At 39.3% G+C, this 16,949-nt stretch overlaps 1 protein-coding gene across 2 annotated transcripts in view; it reads left to right on the forward strand.

The window, feature by feature from the left end:
• Positions 1 to 16,949, forward strand: part of KIFBP (kinesin family binding protein) — a 41,482-nt gene that overhangs the window by 22,029 nt on the left and 2,504 nt on the right. Inside the window, exons 3-6 of one of the 2 annotated variants that reach the window (XM_082674183.1) lie at positions 1,481 to 1,560; positions 1,870 to 2,053; positions 4,592 to 4,688; positions 13,772 to 13,887. In XM_082674183.1, coding sequence (XP_082530309.1) covers positions 1,481 to 1,560; positions 1,870 to 2,053; positions 4,592 to 4,688; positions 13,772 to 13,887 — 477 coding nt within the window. The remainder of the gene's footprint in view (positions 1 to 1,480; positions 1,561 to 1,869; positions 2,054 to 4,591; positions 4,689 to 13,771; positions 13,888 to 16,949) is intronic. The other variant, XM_082674184.1, reaches the window with a different exon arrangement.

Below are 16,949 nucleotides of genomic sequence, written 5' to 3' on the forward strand. Positions count from 1 at the left end.
TAGTGAATTCAGTTTAAAGTTGAGGATCCTATCCTCACAGAAGTAGAATGAGGCAGTGGTTGAGGCAGTGGTTAAGTAGTTCTGCTTTTTTGGAAGACCTCAGATGGGATTATATGTGATATACACAACTTGCGGCGAGCAGGGGCTACTCTTAGTTCGGGTGTGTGGGCTTCTCATTGTGGTAGCTTCTCTTGTTGTGGAGCATGGGCTCTAGGCGCGTGGGTTTCAGGTAGTTGTGGCTCGCGGGCTCTAGAGCACAGACTCTGTAGTTGTGGCTCACGGGCTTAGTTGCTCCGCGGCATGTGAGATCTTCCCGGGCCAGGGATCGAACCCGAGTCCCCTGCATTGGCAGACAGGCAGATTCTTTTTTTTTTTTGGCTGCGTAGGGTTTTAGTAGTGGCACGCAGGCTTCTCTCTAGTTGCCGCACACAGGCTTAGTTGCCCCGCAGCATGTGAGATCTTAGTTATGCGATCAGGGATCGAACCCGCGTCCCCTGCATTGGAAGGCGGATTCTTTACTGCTGGACCACCGGGGAAGTCCCGGCAGGCAGATTCTTAACCACTGCGCCACCAGGGAAGTCCCATCCTTATTTTATAGATGAGGAAACATAAGCACAAGAGATGGGGTGACTTGCCTAAGGCAATAAACAATGGAATCGTCCCTGTATTGAAAGGGTATAATCTGTATATCATCTTTTGTGCCCTTGAGAATATTAGAATATTAAAAACTTTGATTGGGCTTCCCTGGTGGCTGAGTGGTTGAGAGTCCGCCTGCCGATGCAGGGGACACGGGTTTGTGCCCCGGTCTGGGAAGATCCCACATGCCGCGGAGCAGCTAGGCCCGTGAGCCATGGCCGCTGAGCCTGTGCGTCCGGAGCCTGTGCTCCGCAACGGGAGAGGCCACAACAGTGAGAGGCCCGCGTACAGCAAAAAAAAAACAACAAAAAAAACTTTGATTTTTCAGATGTCATCCTGAAAGTGTCATCTTTTAAGAACAGGTAGCTTGTATTTTATGACATAAACTGGATAGAAAAATGCAGCCCAGTTTGCCAGTGTACTAAAGTGGTCAGTTTAGAACAGTATTGCTCTCAGGATGTATACATTTTTGGTTTTTGTCATTCTTATGTAGGTTTTCAAAAGAGCTTTTCTTTACCAGACAAAATTAAGACTTAAAATACTTAAAGAATTATACATCTCTAAAAGCAAAATGGTAGACTTTTGTGTGTGTGTGTATTTGAAGTTCATCTGCAACAGCAGTTAAAATTTTGTCAGGTGTGAGCTTGTAGGGAAGTCTCCTTTTATTTGTTTGACTCTGATTTTATGGTTAAGAAAATTACTTCTTGGATAATATGAAAGTGAACTAGTAAAAACTGAAGTAAAAATTAAAAATTTTTTAAAATTTTATTTCTCCTTTTCCTCCAGAGGAGGGCGCTTGATGTTTACAGTAAAATTTTAGAGTTTTGTTTTGCTTTAATTACAGATTGGGAGTCCTCCTCTTGATCCTACGGAGCATTTTCTTCCTGAAGAAGAGAAACTTGCTGAACAAGAAAGATCAAAAAGGTGAGTAGGTCTAGAAATCAGCCCTCACAGGTATTTCCACATAGTGTATTTGAGATGATTGCTCAAAAAAAGCACAGTGCTTTCTTTTTCAAGGCACTCAAAGGTTATAGAATGTGGATTCTGGCATGGATTAAAACCTTCATTTGCCACTTCCTAGATAAGTTACCCTGTTCAAATCTGGGGCTCAGTTTCCTTATCTGTCAAATAGATACAAGTCATACCCAACTGAAGGGGTTGGTGGGAGGATCAGTATATTTGAAAGTTCCTTATAAATTGTAAATCGTTACACAAATGTTTTTTCCTTCATAGATTTGAGAAGGTTTATACTCATAACCTATATTACCTGGCTCAAGTCTACCAGCACATGGAAATGTTTGAGAAGGCTGCCCATTATTGCCATAGTACCCTAAAACGCCAGCTTGAGCACAATGCCTACCATCCTATGGAGTGGGCTATTAATGCTGCTACCTTGTCACAATTTTACATCAATAAGGTAAGCTTCTCAAAGTAGTTATCTAACAGAGTTACCAATAGTGTGTATAAAAATAGAACCAAAAGTACCTTGAAAATGTCATCTTTTAAAAACAGGTAGCTTGTATTTTATGATGTAAACTGGATAGAAAAATGCAGCCCAGTTTGCCAGTGTACTAAAGTCTGTAGCTTTTTGTTGCAGTAATCCTTTTGAATCTTAAAATAATTTTATCATAATTTTATCATGTCCTACGTTGCCTAAGACCAGTTCTTTTTTGATACAGACAGGCTATCTCTATTTTAGTGAGATGTTATTTTAAATTGCAGATTTTATCTTGTAGGCTTAACTATCTTTATGCAGTGACTATGAGAATTTGTCTGAGGAAGTTGACTGTTAAATGTGGGCTTTGATAAAAGCATGTGATGCATTTCAGTTATTCTTTAGAATTAACTCCTTCATAGTACTTTTTCTATGTTGGGAATATCTCTGCTTAATTTCTGAGTTCCAGGTCGTTATACTTTTTCTGGAGTATTACACAGGGACAAATTTGAGCTTCTTAGTTGCTTTCAGAATTCAGAATCATGTTGGTATATTCTTAATTGACCTTTTAAATTTTTTAGTCCTTAAGAGAATTTTTAATGCTAAAACACTTTAAAGCCACCTTTCCCAGCCAGATTTTCTATTAATTCTCAATTAGGTATCTCAGTGATAGAAATTACTTTTATTTGTATTTCTAATTCACAAGCCTCTCTGAACTTTTAGTAATTCTTTGTTTATCAGAGTTTCTTCTTAGATCTCTGTTTACCTGCTGCTGTATCCTTACTGGGCCTTTATCCTTTCTAAGTTTTTTTGCTAGTGCTGGTTCTATAAATGCGCCCTATGTTTAAAGTATTGTCCCATGGAATTTCATTCAGAAAAGCTATTAGCAGGAGAGAAAGGGCTGTGGTGACTGCAGCATCGCTTCTAGGACTTTGGTCTAAGATCAAGCGTGTAAGTAACGCTACTGCATCTATATCAGAGCATTCAGTTAAATCTAAATCTCATGAATCCATTTCATTGTGATCATCATCAAAGTGTTACCTGGTGCTTCTGCTTGTGGCACCTTTTTATGGTTTTTTTTTAAAAATAGCTTCCAGAGGCCCTTTGTTTTGTTTAGCAACTTCAAAATTACATATTCACTGTAATTTTAATTAACATTTAAAACTCCATGGATTCTAACAGTACTAAGATATCTAGATATTAAAGTGTAATTAAAAATTTTAAGTTGTTAAGCACTGCTTATGCTGAGCATGCAGTAAATTTCATGAGTACCTCCCCACTCTGTGCTTTTATTTTTTTACCAAAATGTTTTATAAGTTGTGTTATAACTAGCTAAGTTATACTGCAAAAAGAGATTTGATCCATGTTTTTAAAAAATGCAATTGTCATTTATATCACTATCATCTTCATCTGGTTCCATGAGGTTTTGCTACTTAGTGAGTCCCTGCCTTGCAGGTGAAGTCCCACATTTACCAGCCACCTAGAGGGCACAGGGCACTCACTGTTTTCTAACAGTGGTTGCTTTCAGATAGCCAATCTGGACAAAGCTGAAGTGATAATGATGAGTAAGGGATTATAGAGCAACAATTAAAACTTCTTTATGTAAGCTGTAACTTTCTTTTGGTTTGAGGTTTAACACCAACATTTTGATCTATAAATACTGCTGGGCTAATACTACACATGGTGCCCAGCTGTTCTCAAGATGCCTTCTGAATTTGCAATAATGGGGAGATACATTTAATGCTGAGATTTTAAAGTCGTAGTCAACCATTAAAAATCCTCTTAGCAAAAATCAGTGTTACTAATATGAAGTAGACATACTTAATGAGGGTGGCTTCCAACTAAAAGTTGGACTTGGTAATTCTGCTGAGTAGTCCTGTGACTTACGTGACAAATGTAAAGCGTTAAAGTAACAAGGAGATGTTCTCAAAGTGTTTGAGAAGTTTACCGTGCCCCAGTTTGGATTATGAAGTCTTTAACTGTGTTGGTAAAGCAGTTCCATAGAGTTCATCTGTGGAAATCTGCTGACTTCAGAACTTGGTGGGAAGCCTCGTATTGTAAATTCCAAAGATTTTAGAAGACAGGAATCTCTATCAAAATTTATCCTGTTTGCCTTTGAATGGTAGGATGTAAAAGGGATCTCTAAACCTAAGAAAGATTAAATCTTCAAGTCCTCTGACAGAATGTAAATGGTCTAAAAATTGATCATGTGTGGAACTTTGGCTACTTAGCCTGCACCTAAAAGGACTGTGAGGTACTTTGAGTCTAGGATGATAGCCATTCTTGTATGCTGATTAAAAGTTAGCTCTCCTTCAGTAGTCAATCAGCAGTTGTTTTTCAGCCAGTTTGGATTAAGAGTTTCGGGGTATTGTTATTTTAATCTTTAAGGTAGTTTTTTCAACCAGATAATACTAAAATATATCTTATATACCTTCTTGTTTAGTTACTATACAGGGTCTCCTTAGTAGTGGTTTCTACCTGATTTTGTTAAGACTTTATTCTTGTTTATTTCCTCAACAGCAATGCTTTATGGAGGCCAGGCACTGTTTATCAGCTGCTAATGTCATTTTTGGTCAAACTGGAAAGATCCGAACCACAGAAGACAGTAAGTTTAGGTGTGCGTGTTTAATTACATAGCTTTTTAAAATTTTTATTTTAAAATCATGTTAAACTTTAGAAAATTCAAGAACAGAACAAAGAACTACCATATGCCCTTCTAAATTTACCAGTTTTTAGTATTTGCCTCATTTGTAGTCACATTTTTTCTTTCTGAACCATTTGAGAGAAGATTGCATACATTAGGTTCCTTTACCCCCTAATACTTCAGTGTTTTTCCTAAAAATAAGAGTATTTTCTTATATTATAGAACAGGAAATATAATTGTTATACAATTCTTTTATCTATAATTCATATTTAGTAGCTGTCCCTGTAATGTCCTTTATAGCAATTTCTCTAGTACCAGAGTATCCAGTTCAAGGTTGTATTTAGTTGTCACATCTCTTTTTAAAATTTTTATTGGAATATAGTTGATATACAATGTTATGTTAGTTTCTGCTGTAGAGCAAAGTCAGTCAGTTATACATATATCCACTCTCTTAGATTTTTTTCCCATATAGGGCATTAGAGTATTGAGAAGAGTTCCCTGTGCTATACAGTAGCTCCTTATTAGTTAATCTGTTTTATAGGTAGTAGTGTGTCTGTGTCAATCCTAATCTCCTAATTCATCCCACCCCCTCCTTACCCCCCAGTAACTGTAAATTTGTAAATTTTCTACATCTGTAATGCTATTTCTGTTTTGTAAGTAAGTTCATTTGTACCATTTTCTTAGATTCCACATTCCACGTCTGAGCAACATCATGATATTTCTCTTTGACTTACTTTGCTCAGTACAACGATCTCTAGGTCCACCCATGTTGCTGCAAATGGCATTATTTCATTCTTTTATGTCTGAGTAATACTCCGTTGTATACATGTACCACATCTTTTTTATCCGTTTTTCTGTTGATGGACGTTTAGGTTGCTTCCATGTCCTGGCTACTGTAAGTAGTGCTGCAATGAACACTGAGGTGCATGCATCATTTCGAATTATGGTTTTCTCTGGATATATGCCCAGGAGTGGGATTGCAGGATCATATGGTAGTTTCTGTATTTAGTTTTTTAAGGAACCTCCATACTATTCTCCACAGTAGTTGTCACATCTCTTTAGTCATCTTTAATCTGGAACAGTTCCTCAGCCTTTCATCACAGATATTTTTGAAAATATATAGGCCAGTTATTTCATAGATTTTTCCAATTGGTGTTTGCTGTTTCTTTACACTAATATTCACGTTATACATTTTTGGTTGGAGTACAATGTGATATGTCCAAGTATCTAGTTTATAGTGTTTCATTTGGTTTTATAAATCACAGTTAACATGTATATTTGAGCACATCAAAACCACAATGAGCTATCACCTCACGCCTATTAGATTATTATCAAAAAGACAAGAAATAACAAGTGTTGGTCAAGATGTGGAGAAAAGGGGACCCATGTGCACTGTGGTAGGATTGTAAATTGATGTAGCCACTATGAAAAACTGTTTGGAGGTTCCTCAAGAAATTAAAAATAGAGCTATGTATGATCTAGCAGTTCTACTTCTGGTACAGTCATCCCTTGGTATCCATGGGAGATTGGTTCCAGGGCCACCATGGATACCAAAAATCTATGGATGCTACAGTCCCTTATATAAAATGTCATAGTATTTGCATATAACCAATGCACATCCTCTTGTATGCATTAAATCATCTCTAGAGTATACTTATAATACCAAATACAGTGTAAATGCTATGTAAATAATGGGCAGCACATGGCAAATTCAAATTTTGCTTTTTGGAACTTTGTTTTTTTTTAATTTTTTTGGCCACACTGCACAGCAAGTGGGATCTTCGTTCCCCAATCAGGGATCAAACCCATGCCTCTTGCGTTGGAAGTACGGAGTCTTAACCACTGGACTGCCAGGACGTCCCTTAAAATTTTATTTTATATTGGAATATAGTTGATTAACAATGTTATGTTAGTTTCAGGCGTACAGCAAAGTGATTCAGTTATACATATACATGTATCCTTTATTCAAATTCTTTTCCCATTTAGGTTGTTACAGAGTATTGAGCAGAGTTCCCTGTCCTTGTAGTTAGCCTGTTTTAAATATCAGTGTGTACATGTCACTCCCAATCTGTCACCCTCCCCGCCCCCCCATAACCATAAGTTCCTTCTCTGTGAGTCTGTTTATGTTTTGTAAATAAGTTCATTTGTATCTTTTTTTTTTTTTGCGGTACACGGGCCTCTCACTGTTGTGGCCTTTCCTGTTGCAGAGCACAGGCTCCGGACGCGCAGGCCCAGCAGCCATGGCTCACGGACCCAGCCGCTCCGCAGCATGTGGGATCTTCCCAGACCAGGGCACGAACCCGTGTTCCCTGCATCGGCAGGCGGACTCCCAACCACTGTGCCACTAGGGAAGCCCTGTATCATTTTTTAAGCTGTAGTATATGATATTTGTCTTTCTCCATCTGACTTCCTTCATTTAGTATGATAATCTCCAGGTCCATCCATGTTGCTGCAAATAGCATTATTTCATTCTTTTTAATGGCTGGGTAATATTCCATTGTATATATGCACCTCTTCTTTATCCATTCATCTGTCCAATACTAAGACTTTTAAAATGCTTCAAGTAGCTAACTAATGAGAACCCACTGTATAGCACAGGGAACTCTACTCAGTGCTCTGTGGTGACCTAAATGGGAAGGAAATCTAAGAATGGATATATATTATACATATGACTGATTCCCTTTGCTGTACAGCAAGAAACTAACAACATTGTAAAGCAACTGTATTCCAATAAAAAAATTTAAAACTGAAAATGGATTAAAGACCTAAATAAGATTGGATACTATAAAACTCTTAGAGGAAAATACAGGCAGAACACTTTTGACATAAATCACTGCAAGATCTTTTTCAATCCAAATCCTTGGGTAATGGAAATAAAAAAAACAAGAATAAACAAATGGGACCTAATTAAACTCAAAAGCTTTGCACAGCAAATGAAACCATAAACAAAAAGACAACCCACAGAATGAGAGAAAACGTTTGCAAATGACACCACAGACAAGGGATTAATCTCCAAAATTTACAAACAGCTCATGTGGCTCAACAACAGAAAAAAACAACCCAGAAGACCTAAACAGACATTTCTCCAAAGAAGACATACAGATAGCCAACAGGCACATGAAAAGATGCTCAGCATTGCTAAGTATTAGAAATGCAAATCAAAACTACAATGAGGTATCACCTCACACCAGTCAGAATGGCCATCATCAAAAAGTCTACAAATAAAAAGTCCTGGAGAGGGTGTGGAGAAAAGGGAAACCTCCTACACTGTAGGTGGGAATGTAAATTGGTGCAGCCACTGTGGAGCACAGTATGGAAGTTTAAAGAACTAAAAATAGAGCTACCCTGTGACCCAGCAATCCCACTCCTGGGCATATCTCCAGAGAAAATCATGGTTCAAAAGGATACATGCACCCCAGTGTTCACTGCAGTGCTGTTTACAGTAGCAAAGACATGGAAGCACCCTAAATGTTCATCAACAGATGAATGGATAAAGAAGATGTGGTACATATATACAATGGAATATTACCCAGCCATTAAAAAGAATGAAATAATGCCATTTGCAGCAACATGGATTGACCTGGAGATTATCATGCTAAGTGAAGTCAGTCAGATGGAGAAAGACAAATATCATATCACTTATATGCAGAATCTAAAAAAGATGATACAAATGAACTTTTTTACAAAACAAACAGACTAATAGAGATCAAAGTTATGGTTACCGGGGAGGGGTGCTGGGGAGGGATAGATTGGGAGTTTGGTATTGACATGTACACACTGCTATATTTAAAAGAGATTACCTACAGGGACTTCCCTAGTGCTCCAGTGGTTAAGCTGCCTTCTAATGCAGGGGGTGCAGGTTCGATCCCTTGTTCGGGAACTAAGATCCAACATGCCATGGGGCATGCCATGGGGCAACTAAGCCTGTTTGCTCTAGAGCCCGCCCGCCACAACTAGAAAGCAGCCCTGTGCACCGCAACAAGAGATCCTGCAGGCTACAATGAAGATCCCATGTGCCACAACTAAGACCCAATGCAGCCAAATAAATATTTTTTTAAAAATTAAAGAGGACCTACTCGGTAGCACAGGGAACTCTGCTCAATAGTCTGTAATAACCTGATAGTTATAGTAAGGGACGCAGCCTAGCCCAAACCTGTCTTTTCCAGCTCGTTTGTCACAAAAGCAGTTATTTAAAAATCTGACACCCACCCCCTATCCCCATCTTACCACTTTGGTTTGATTCTCTACTGGGATATTTCAGTTCATTTGGTAGGGGACCAAAGTTCTGTCCCCCACCAAAACTAAGTTCTCAGTTTTGGGTTTTTTGGTTTTGTTTTGTTTTTTTTACAGTGTTGAGAAGGGGCTCTTGTCATGTTGGTTTCTAGTGTGTGAGATGCTGTCTGCTGTGCTTTTTTTTTTTTTATTTTTTGACTAACTGTATGGAAAGTTGTTAGTAAAGCCTTTGTCATAGGATGGATTTAAAAAAAAAATCTAATAACCTAAATGGGAAAAGAATTTGAAAAAGGATACAAGTATATCCTATGTATAACTGAATCACTCTGCTGTGCACCTGAAACTAACACAACCTTGTTAATTAACTATACTCCAATATAAAATAAACATTCAAAAAAATAAATAAGATCAGTAATATGTCCACCAGGACCTCTGAGCACATTTTAGTAAGGTATACAATCCAGTAACTTTTGCTTCCAAACCTTAAGTCAGTTACCCAGATCCATAAGCTATTTCTGAAAAGGAAAGATCAAGGACTTCATATGTAAGTGCAGGTTCCAAAATAGTCAATCCTCATTATTTGTAGATTCCATATTTTTTTTTTTTTTTTTTGCAGTACGCAGGCCTCTCACTGTTGTGGGCTCTCCCGCTGCGGAGCACAGGCTCCGGACGCGCAGGCTCAGCGGCCATGGCTCAGGGGCCTAGCCACTCCGCAGCATGTGGGATCCTCCCGGACTGGGGCATGAACCCGTGTCCGTTGCATGGGCAGGCAGACTCTCAACCACTGTGCCACCAGGGAAGCCCTGTATATTCCATATTTTTGAATTTGCCTACTTGGCACAATTTACTCATAACCCCCAAAATCAGTACTCGAGGCACTTGTGTGGTCATTTGCAGACAGCAGAGGATTTGAGGCACCTGAGGTGCACATTACCAGCTGAGGTTAAACAAGGTAATGATCCACCTTCTTGTTTCAGCTCTCATACTATAAACACGTATCCTTTTTGTGGTCTAAGTTACTCAGTGCCACATTTTTCACATTTTTTTTTTGCATTTTGTTGGCGATTTCATTGTTTAAAATGGCCCCCAAGTGTAGTGCTGAAGTGGTATCTAATGTTCCTAAGCACATGAAGGCTGGGATGTGCCCTCTGGAGAAAATACTGTGCTAGTTAAGCTTCATTTAGGCACAAGCTACAGTGCTATTGGCCATGAGTTCAATGTTAATGTCAATGTTAATGAGTCAATTATATATTAAATAAGGTGTCTTTAAACAGAAACACATTAAAATAAGGTTATATATTGATCAGTTGATGAAAATATTGTGACCAGAAGCTCATCAGAACGTAACCCTGTATTTTCCCTAGGAGTGATGTTTTAGCATTCCCAAATTCACTGTTCACAGCAGCTTTATAGAACATAACTACCAGGAACAATGAGAATCAGCTATACATTGTTTCCTTATAAGAGAATCCAGGTACAAAGTTTTACTGTTGGGATTAAAAACCACTTTTTCTATGGAACTGAATGTTCACCTGAAGGAGACAATCCAACTGACTGGTGACTTACATCAGTGTTGTGCTTCTATGTTGCTTCCATGTTGCTTGGGAGGTGAGCGACTTGATTCTTTCCCTGTAGAGCTGGGCGGTGCCTGCTGTACTTGGCATTTGTGTCACACCCATGTTGAGGGAAAAAGGAAGATTATAAAGGCAGAGCAAAGTACACAGATTAATGGCAATACTGCATTAAATCTAACATGACGACTGAAAATGTTACTTCATGTTACAAAGGATTTTTAAATACTAGTGAAAACCAAAATAATTTAAACCATGAAAAATTAAAAAATTGTTCTTTGCAAAAATAAATTCCTTCCACAGATGTAACAGTATTTTGATAAAACTGGACGTGGGACTCATTACAAAATGAAATATTTGACCCTTCATTAAATCACCCCCATCATTCCAAACATTGTTTTGGGGGATGCTTTCCACTCAGGACCCCTTTTAATTTATGAAAAATCCATTTCAATTTGGAGTCTACTAAATTGGAATTTGACAGATTAATTAGGAGCTGTGCTAACCTTCACCTTGTTCAACACTATTTCTTCATTTACAGAGACCATAGCATAGGCGAGGTGGTAAAAGCAAGTGCTTCAACATTAGAGGAAACTGCTTTCAACAAGCTACCTCTTAAGAACCCGTGTATAGATTCGGGGTTGCCGGGGGGATGGTGTTGGGGAGGGTTGGATTGGGAGTTTGGGACTAGCAGATGCAATCTATTATATATAGAATGGATAAACAGCAAGGTCCTATTGTAACTGTATTCAACATCCTGTAATAAACCATAATGGAAAAGAAAAAAAGAATCCAAGTAGACATGAATTATGGAATTCTTATCCTAAAGTATTCTAAAAACCTGTATGAGCAATCCTTTTATTAATCTAATTCGATTAATAATGGTATTAATCACCCACATATACCTGTTCTAAGGTCTAAGAAATTGTTTTGGGGTGCCACTAACTGTGTCCATATAAGATGGTGAACTTAATTGGTAAATGTGTGTTCTGACTACTCCACTGACTGGCTGTTCCCCCATGTCTTCCTCCCTCTCCTCCGGCCTCCCTGTTTCCTGAGAACACAACACTATTGAAATTAGGTCAGTTAATAACCCTACAGTGATCTCTAAGTGAAAGGAAGAGTTGCAAATCTCTCACTTTAAATCAAAAGCTAGGAATGATTAAGCTTAGTGAAGAAGGCCTGTCAAAATAGACCAAAAGATACTCCCTCTTGCGCAGGTTAGCCAAGTTATGAATGCAAAGGAAAAGTTCTTGAAGGAAATTGAAAGTGCTACTCCAGTCAACACATGAATGATAAGAAAGCAAAACAGCCTTATTGCTGATATGGAGAAAGTTTTAGTGGTCTGGATAGAAGATTAAACAAGTCACAACATTCCCTTAAACCAAAACCTAATCCAGAGAAAGGCCCTTTCTTCATTTCTGTGGAGGCTGAGAGAGGCGAGAAAGCTGCCGAAGAGAAGTTTGAAGCTAGCAGAGGTTGGTTCATGAGATTTAAGAAGCTGTCTGCATAACGTAAAAGTGCAAGGTGAAGCAGCAAATTATCCAGAAGTTCTAGCTAAGATCATTAACGAAGGTGGCTACACTAAACTGATTTTCAGTGTGGATGAAACAGCCTTCTACTGGAAGGAGATGCCATCCAGGACTTTCATAGCTAGAGAGAAGTCAGTGCCTGGCTTCAAAGCTTCAAAGGACAGGCTGACTCTTTTGTTAGGGGCTAGTGCAGCTGGTGACTTTTAACTTGAAGCTAATGCTCATTTACTACTTTGAAAATCCTAGGGCCCGAAAGAATTGTGCTAATTATGCTTTATGCTAGTTATGCTACCTGTGCTTTGTAAATGGAAAAACAAAACCTGGATGACAACACATCTGTTTACAACATGGTTTACTGAATATTTTAAGCCCACTGTTAAGACCTACTGTTCAAAAAAAAAAATTCCTTTCAAAAGATTACTGCTCATTGACAATGTACCTGGGTCATCCAAGAGCTCTGATGGAGATAACAGTGCAATTAATGTTTTCACGTTTGCTAATACAACATCCATTCTGCAGCACATGGATCAAGGAGTAATTTCGACTTTCAAGTCTTACTGTTTGAAGAAAAAAATCATAAGGCTATCACTGCCATAGATGTGATTCCTCTGATGGATCTGGGCAAAGTCAATTGAAAATCTTCTGCAAAGGATTCACTATTCTAGATGCTATTAAGAACATTCATGATTCATGGGAAGAGGTCAAAATATCAACATTAACAGGAGTTTGGAAGAAGCTGACTCCAGCCCTCAGGGATGATTTTGAGGGGTTTAAGACTTCAGTGGAGGAAGTAACTGCAGATGCGGTAGAAATAGTGTGAGAACTAAAAGTCGAGCCTGAAGATGTGACTGAAATGCTGCAATCTCATAAAATTTTGACAGATGAGGATGAGCAAAGAGAATGGTTTCCTGAGATGGAATCTACTCCTGGTGAAGATGCTGTGAAGATTCTTGAAATGACAACAAAGGAGTTAGAATAGTACATAAACTTAGTTGATGAAATAGTGGCAGGGTTTGAGAGGATGGACTCCAATTTTGAAAGAAGTTCTGCGTTGGGTGAAATGCTGTCAAACAGCATTGCACGCTACAGAGAAATTGTTCATGAAAGGAGGAGTCCATCAGCACAGCACACGTCACTGCTGTCTTGTTTTAAGAGATTGCCACGGCCCCCCCACCCTTCAGCAACCACCACCCTGATCGGTCAGCAGCCACCAGCACTGAGGCGGGACTGTCCACCAGCAAAAAAGTTTATGACTTTCTGAAGCCTCAGATGATGGTTAGCATTTTTTAGCAATAAAGTATTTTTTAATTAAGATGTGTACATTTTTAAGACGTGATGCTATTATTGCACACTTAATAGACTACAGTATAGTGCAAACATAACTTTTATATGCTATGGAAAACAGAAAATTTGTGTAACTCACTTTATCACAGTGGTCTGGAATCAGTCCGCAATATCTCTGAGGTATGCCTGTATTCAAAATTTAATATACATGGTGACCTTAGTTTTTACCTATAGGTAATACATAAGAAAACACTAGAAAGAAATATGCAAATAATAGTGAGTACCTCTGCGTGGTAGGAATTTTTTTTCCCCCACTGCTTCAGTGAGGGCTTGTTACTTTTATAATGGGGGGGGTAAGTAATACAAAAAAGAATGCAGTACACAATGAAAATTCCAATTGTGACCCTTAACTTACACCAATCATGTATCATTTTAGCTACTGAAGCTGAAGGAGATGTGCCAGAGCTTTATCACCAAAGAAAAGGGGAAATAGCAAGATGCTGGATCAAATACTGTTTGACTCTCATGCAGAATGCCCAACTTTCCATGCAGGTAATACAGTCAAAAGTGGTCTTTTCTTTCTTAAATAGCAGGATGTTAAGTAAAAGCTTAAAATGGGGAGTATGCTCATTGGGCTCACTGCATGTGTATTATTCAAGGCATGCAGAATGCTCATATGTATTTGTTTCTTGTTCTCCCCCATCTCGGCCTTTTCAAATCTTACTCATCAATCGAGGCCATCTCACATAACACCTCTTCCTTCAAGACTTCCCTTTGGATAGAGCATAAGCTCCATGAGAGGGAGTCTTCATCGTATTTGTATCATATACTAATCTCCAGACACAACAGGTTCTCAAAAATTATTTTTTTAAATTTATTTTTGGCTGCGTTGTCTTTGTTGCTGCACAAGGGCTTTCTCTAGTTGTGGGGAGCACGGGCTTCTCACTGCTGTGGCTTCTCTTGTTGTGGAGCACGGGCTCTAGGTGTGCGGGCTTCAGTAGTTGTGGCACGCAGGCTTCAGTAGTTGTGGCTCATGGGCTCTAGAGCACAGGCTCAGTAGTTGTGGCACACGGGCTTAGTTGCTCCGCGGCATGTGGGATCTTCCTGGACCAGGGATCAAACCCGTGTCCCCTGCGTTGGCAGGTGGATTCTTAACCACTGCACCACCAGGGAAGCCCCTCTCAAAAATTACTGAATGTATAATTCTTCATCCCCTACAGATATCTTCTCCCTCCTTTAAATTCCATAGAACCCTACCTAAGTCACTTGACTTTGTATTATCCCTGTTATCCCTATTCATATTCTTATCTTATTCCTTTTCCTCTTTTTAGACTATAAGCAACTTGATGGCAGGAAGTCTTACTAATCTTTACATACTTTATGGAGTAAATATATATTTAATAAAAATATAAGTATAAACGTATCTGCAAACAGCCCTGCTAGTTTGTAGCTGTGTATTCATGGCAGTTAACTTCTCTTTGCCTCAATTTCCTCACAAGTAAGATGGGGGTAATAATAGTACTTAATAGTGTTGCTGTGAGAGTTAAATGTATATAAAGGGCTCAGAAAAGTGCCTGAGACATAACCAAGTCCTCAGTAAGTTAACTATCATCATTGGTGTTGTTATTACTGATCCATACCTAATGGATTCTAGTTCCTAACCACTACAGAGGAAAATAAATCATTTGGATGCACCACACTAAGTGTAGATACATTGGAGACTTTCCTGAAGGAGTTATGCTGCTTTTCTATTTACATGCATTAAAGTATAATCAGTTTTAGTCAATATAGAACCTTGTGAAACTACTAAACAAAATAAAAGCAAACAAGCCACAAACTCCTGGAAGCATGGGTCTTTCAAAGATGAGAGCACTTCAGAGGTAGAGAGTAAAGATGAGGCATGTTTGGAAAAGAAAGGAAGTGGGGAGTAAAACTAGGGAGCTTTATGTCTAGAGAAGTTGCCAGGAAAATCTGTCAGCTTTCTTCTCAGAAAGCAGCCTAGAAAGCATGTAAACAAACAAGCAGCCAGGAAGCACATTAAGTAAACAAGATTTAGAGACTTATGGCCTGCATTTGAAGTAATTATGTCAAGCAAAACACCCTGTGTCATTTAACTCTTACCCTTCCTTTAGTTGATGTTTTCCAGACTGGACACTCGAGTTTATCACCTGGTTACTTTAAACTCAAATAGTTGCCATGCTACTAAATTACTCAGATTTTCTTAATCTGGCTTTGTTACTTTAACTTTATCCTTTGATGATCTGTTTACCTGAAAAGCCTTCTTTAATTCAAGTTTAATAACATACAAATTTAAGTATTTCTGCCAGCTCTATGGTAGTCATTGTACTATGATGAACAAAATTAGACGGTGTTTTTTTTTTTTTTTACTTCGTATGAAAGTGCAATTTTAGTAAGTTCCACAAAGGAGAGATACATGATAAGAGAAGTCATAGTAGCAGGAAGTAACATCTGAACGAAGCTCTGGGAATGAGAAAGCATAGCATTCCAAGGAGCTGAAGCTGCACGTTTAAAAATTCTATGGCGGGGGCTTCCCTGGTGGCGCAGTGGTTGAGAATCTGCCTGCTAATGCAGGGGGACACGGGTTCGAGCCCTGGTCTGGGAGGATCCCACATGCCGCGGAGCAACTAGGCCCGTGAGCCACAACTACTGAGCCTGCGCATCTGGAGCCTGTGCTCCGCAACAAGAGAGGTTGCGATAGTGAGAGGCCCACGCACCGTGATGAAGAGTGGCCCCCGCTTGCCACAACTAGAGAAAGCCCTCACACAGAAAAGAAGACGCAACACAGCAAAAATAAATTAATTAATAAACTCCTACCCCCACCATCAAAAAAAATAATAATTCTATGGCATAGGGAGCATGGTGTTAGAAGGGATGGAACAAAGGCCTGTGAGGCTAGAGCAGAGTGAGAGCACATGTGATAAACGATAGAGTTAGAAAGGGATAGAACAGGGACCTCCCTGCTGGCACAGTGGTTAAGAATCCGCCTGCCAATGCAGGGAACACGGGTGCAAGCCCTGGTCCGGGAAGATCCCACATGCCGCGGAGCAACTAATCCTGTGCGCCACAAGAACTGAGCCTGCGCTCTAGAGCCCATGCTCGGCAACAAGAGAAGTCACCACAACGAAGACCCAACGCAGCCAAAAATTAATTAATTTTAAAAAAAGGATGGGATAGAACAAGCAGGGCCTTCAATGAATGGAAGCCTTGGAGAGTTTTTGGACTCATCACTTATGTAGCAGAATGGAGAATGAATTGAGGGAAAGCAAGAGTGGATGGGGGAAATTAGACCATTGGAACAGTGGAGGTGAGATGTGAAAGGAGCTTGGTCTAGGGTGGTGGCAAAAGATGGTGGAAAAGAATGCATTCAGGAGGTATTTAGGGGGCAAAATGTAAAGGACCTGGTGATGGATTGGAAGTGTGGGGTAAAGGGGAGAGGAGAGGAGAGGAACATCTCAAGGGTGATTCCTCGACTGCTGGCTGTCCAGATCGATGGAGTGTCCTTCACTAAACTACTACTAGAATAGGAATGTGTTTGCTGAAGAGTAAGAGTTCCATTGTGGACATGTTGAGGATCAGGTGTCTGAGTCTTCTGA

This window comes from Grampus griseus, assembly GCF_964374135.1.
Source record: "Grampus griseus genome assembly, chromosome: 16".
Taxonomy (NCBI): Eukaryota; Metazoa; Chordata; class Mammalia; order Artiodactyla; family Delphinidae; genus Grampus; species Grampus griseus.